General features: G+C 56.1%; 1 protein-coding gene across 1 annotated transcript in view; it reads right to left on the bottom strand.

Annotated features, from left to right (window-relative positions):
* IMPDH2 (IMP (inosine 5'-monophosphate) dehydrogenase 2) overlaps positions 1–4240 on the bottom strand; it is a gene marked incomplete at its 5' end in the record, with an annotated part of 10752 nt that overhangs the window by 6136 nt on the left and 376 nt on the right. Inside the window, 3 exons of the mRNA XM_010131648.1 lie at positions 212–302; positions 1286–1485; positions 2100–2187. Coding sequence (XP_010129950.1) covers positions 212–302; positions 1286–1485; positions 2100–2187 — 379 coding nt within the window. The remainder of the gene's footprint in view (positions 1–211; positions 303–1285; positions 1486–2099; positions 2188–4240) is intronic.

Below are 4240 nucleotides of genomic sequence, written 5' to 3'. Positions count from 1 at the left end.
GTGTGGCCGCTGCGTAGCTTCGTGCCGTGCAGGCGGGGAACTGCCCTGCACCTGCAGAGTGGTTCTGCCCTGTTCCCCAAGGCACAGGAAACCGTTTTAAGCTGACAGACATTTACCAACACGACCTTTGCATTTACACCCCTCTGGCTCCCTCTGTGTCTATGAAACAAGCGTAGTTTAAAGTCAAGGACAGTCTTCAACACATGCCTACCGTTTCCTCCAATCACTTGTAGGTTGGGATACTTCTCCTTAATGTATTTTATCATATTGATCTGGAAGATGGAGTTCCCCTGAGAGGAATCCTGCAACAGAAAGAAAAGCAATTTCAGCCAGACTTTCTGCGAGGGATTACAAACACAGCTCCGGAGGAGCCTCAGCAATCCGCTCTGTCTGCTCACTGCGCTCTCTGCTGAGCTGGAGATGTGGGCGAGGTCACCCCCCAGACAGCACGGGACCAGAGGAGGAGCTGCTGCCGAGACAGCAAGAGGCCTTCCCTGTGCAAGCAGCGTACCATAAAGACTCTGGTAATATGATGTTTATATCCTGTGGCTGCTGGAGTAGGGAACAAGCAGCACATCTGGCTGTGGCTCTGCACCAGGACACCCTCTGCCCTGTCTCAAGCCACAGATGAAATGGTGAGGGGCTGGCGGGGGGAGGCATCTCTCCCTGCTGCGCAGCAGAGAAGCTGAAATCCCAGCTATTGACCAGGCAGCGCGCAGGCCCTGTCAAACCCTGTCACCAGGCCAGCTCAGTGTCAGTTAACCATTTCCACGGAGCACGGCAGACTCGCAAGCAAGCAATCGAGGGGAAAGCGACGTGCAAATGCAGGCAGTGATGGCTGTGCCTGAACGGTTCCAGACCCGACGGGAAGACCAGCAGAGCAGCTCTGGGCTGACCACTCCTGACCGTCAGCTAGTTAAGAGAGTAACAGTCAGGAACACCGAGGAGCTGAAGGGAAATGTAAGGAGCCAAACGTTCAGAGCTAGTCAGGAACGTCACAGACAACAGTGGCAGATCGCAAGGAGCACTTGTAGAACACTCTGTATTAACCATGTTTCTCGTGTCAGCCTTCAGGACTCTGACGCTCTGGAGGTCAAACAGGTCGCCAGGCAAGAGGAATCCCTCTTATTTGAGGTCTCCAACCTGAACAAGACTGAGAGGTCAACAAACTGCTGTGTTCTAACCCAAAAGGGCCTGTAACAGACAGAAGTGCCATGCTGCTGCCCCACCATCAGAGAGATCCATTCAAGCCGGCCCCCCGCCCCCCAGGCCTTTGGGTGCTCACCAGCACAACCGCGTCCACGCCAGCCTGCACCAGGAGGTCCAGCCGGTACTTGTCATCTTCGTGGGTCCCAATAGCGGCACCACAGAGCAGCTGCTTCTTGGAATCCTTCGAAGCCAGAGGGTAGTCCCGGTTCTTCTTGAGGTCGGTGCGGGCTATTATAGCCACCAGCTCGTCATCTTCATTAACAATTGGCAGCTTGCCTTGGAACAAACAGAAAGAGCACGGCTGCAGGTTTCTGCAGGAGCCGGGCGTTAGCCCGGAGCACTGCGGCAGACCAGAAGCATCAGGCAGGCAGCAACGGCAACAAGGCGCAGGCTCAAAGATGCGCGTTCCCAAATCTCGCTTGGCCACAGGCGCCAGCAGCCCTGGCTTGGGAAACAGAGCATGGAGTCTGCAGGACAGGGGAAGGACACAGTATTTTCACCCTGGCCACAGAAAAGTTACATCTTTTTAAATAACCAGATCCATGACACTGTTAAAAGTCAAACTGCCAAACCCTGATGGGGCTGAACCGAGTGCCAAACACGAAGGCCAGGACAGAAAATGGAAGACGAGTGGCTGGACAGGCAGGCGCTCCTCGGCTCCCGGGCTGCCAAGAATCCCTCAGCCTCAGCCAGAGCGGAGATGAACGCATGTGAACTCTGTACCCTGGCAGAGGGCCGTGGGCACTCTCTCGTCACTGTCCTCTCCTCATGCTGGAACGCAGCCCTCCCCCGTTCCACCCACGCAGGGACGCATGCCCACACCCACCCGCTACTGCTCCCGGCCCAGCGCGGCCGCAGCCCTCCCTCGCAGCGCAGACGTTCCTGGGTACCTTTTTTACTCCTCTGCAGAATTTCATTTGCCTCTTTCAACATTACACCAGCCGGGGCCACAACAAGATCCTCCCGCTTTGTCATAATCTAGTGGGAGAGAGAAGATAAAAAGCCACAGGAACTCCTTCGCACGGATCTGAAAATACCGAGCCCTTCTGCCCACGTGAAACGCTCTGCGGCAGCCGTGTAGGAGAGCTCTGCAGACAAAGGAGCGCACAGCGCAGCAACAGGCCTCCAGAAACACACAGGAGCAGCCTCCCGTGGGCTGCCCCCCTGCCAGCCCCGGCCCTTGCCCCTAAACCCATGGGTGTAGTGAAAATAGGAGATGGCAGAGGGCCTCCGCAAGCTGAGGGAGAGCACCTAGAAGCAAGGGAGGACTCTCAGCTGACCCTCGTGTGGGATGTCGCCCAAAACAGCCCTCCCTTTTAAGAGGGCACAGGCAAATACGGGCTGGACACCTCCAGAGTCCCATGCCGTTCTGGCAGAAATGCCAGCCCAAGCCTGTTTTCAGGCAGCGAGTCCCAGCACACAGGCTCTGGAAGGGCTCTTCTCAGAATAACCCGCTGCTGCTGCTGGCAAGGTCAGGAGGGCACAGGAGCCGCTTCAATCCAAACAAACATGTTCGCCCACGCTCACTCTCGACAAACAAGCACCAATACACAGGGGAAATGCAAGGGGCAATGGACACAGGCTAGAACAGGGGAACATCTGACTTGGTGCACAGAAAAAACCTTCCCTCAGGACAGCAGGGAAACGCCAGGAGAGCAGCCCAGAGAGACAGTGAAATCTGCCCACCCCTGGAGACGTGGGCACAGCCCTAGGCAACCTGCTGCAGCTGAAGGCGCCTGAAGGAGAAGGCTTGAGGAGAGACCTTGAGGGCCCTCCCCACCCGCAGCGTTCTGCGATCACAGGCTTCACGTGGGATGTTTCTGGGAAGGTTACTGGGGAAGGCCAGGCGAAGCTAAGCAGAAGCATCCCCTAACCCCCAAGGAACGTAGATTAGTTGCACAAAAAGAAATGAGAGAATGTTTTAGTTACATACACCATAAACCCCACACATTTTGCATCAGGAAGAGGTTGAGCCCACCTGCATTCACCTAAAATCCTGTCTGTGACAGAACCCACACGTCAGGAGAAGCCTGAGGAATCACAGACATATCCTGACACACTCCCTAAGCCTCTGGGATCCACGAGCTTCCCAAGGCACAGGAGACCTGTGTGTTTAACTGGATGGCAACGAGCAGCGCAGCGAGAGGACTGCTGGATAAGGAGTGGGGACAGATCTGGGACACCTCTCATCTCCTTGGCCTTGTCTGGCAACAGAGGCAAGCACCAAATGGCAGCAACCTTCCAACTTCGCAGCTGAGTGACCCACGTAAAGACGAGAGTAAATTCTTATCCGCCTCCTCTGAATGGGCCAGCATCGCTTCACAGGGCCACGTGCACTTCTGTAACCTACTTCTGGTTTAAGATTCCTGTTACAGGTATTTATAGGCGATTTCAAACCAAATGGGGATGAGCATGTGATACCAGGTTTGGTCAGCAAGAGCTAAAAATAGTGGTGAGTCAAGAGCAGAGTCCAGCCGAGAGGCACCGGTGGTGTAACCCGACAGCAGCTCTTCGGTTACATGGCTCAGGTAACAGGAACGCCAGAGCTAACAGGAACCAGCACTGCACAGAACGTTCTTCTGCACGGGGGGAGTCTGAAGGTGTAGCGTTATAAAGGCTACACTGCCCGTCTCTAAGTGGGGGGAGAGGTATTTTAGAGAGCAAGTGCCTACACAAGGCACCGCGGCAGCCCGGAAAAGAAGATCAGCACCTGGAGGGTTTGCTGAGCACAGCCCTGGCCAGCGCCAGCACCCTACAGGGGACCAGAGCAGCAGCCAGGAACAGCAGGGGTTAACGACTGGCCCAGGGGAGAGCAGCAGCAGTGGGGAGGGTGGCTCCCGCAGCAGGGAAAGGTAAGCCCCCAGGAGCAGCTGGGGGAGTGCTACCTGCACAGCCACCCTCCTGCACCTGCGCTGCCGGAGGCACAGAGCGAGTGTAAAAGAACGGACACTCTCCCCTGGAAAGAAGGTGGAGCTGCTCCCTCCTGCTGGCGCAGCAGCTTCACAGCCAGCACTCACCCTCCTCCTCGTCA

This window comes from Buceros rhinoceros, unplaced genomic scaffold (assembly GCF_000710305.1).
Source record: "Buceros rhinoceros silvestris isolate BGI_N320 unplaced genomic scaffold, ASM71030v1 scaffold25612, whole genome shotgun sequence".
NCBI classification, from domain to species: domain Eukaryota; kingdom Metazoa; phylum Chordata; class Aves; order Bucerotiformes; family Bucerotidae; genus Buceros; species Buceros rhinoceros.
The sequence above is the reverse complement of the archived record's forward strand: the minus strand, read 5'-3'. Positions and strand labels throughout refer to the sequence as shown.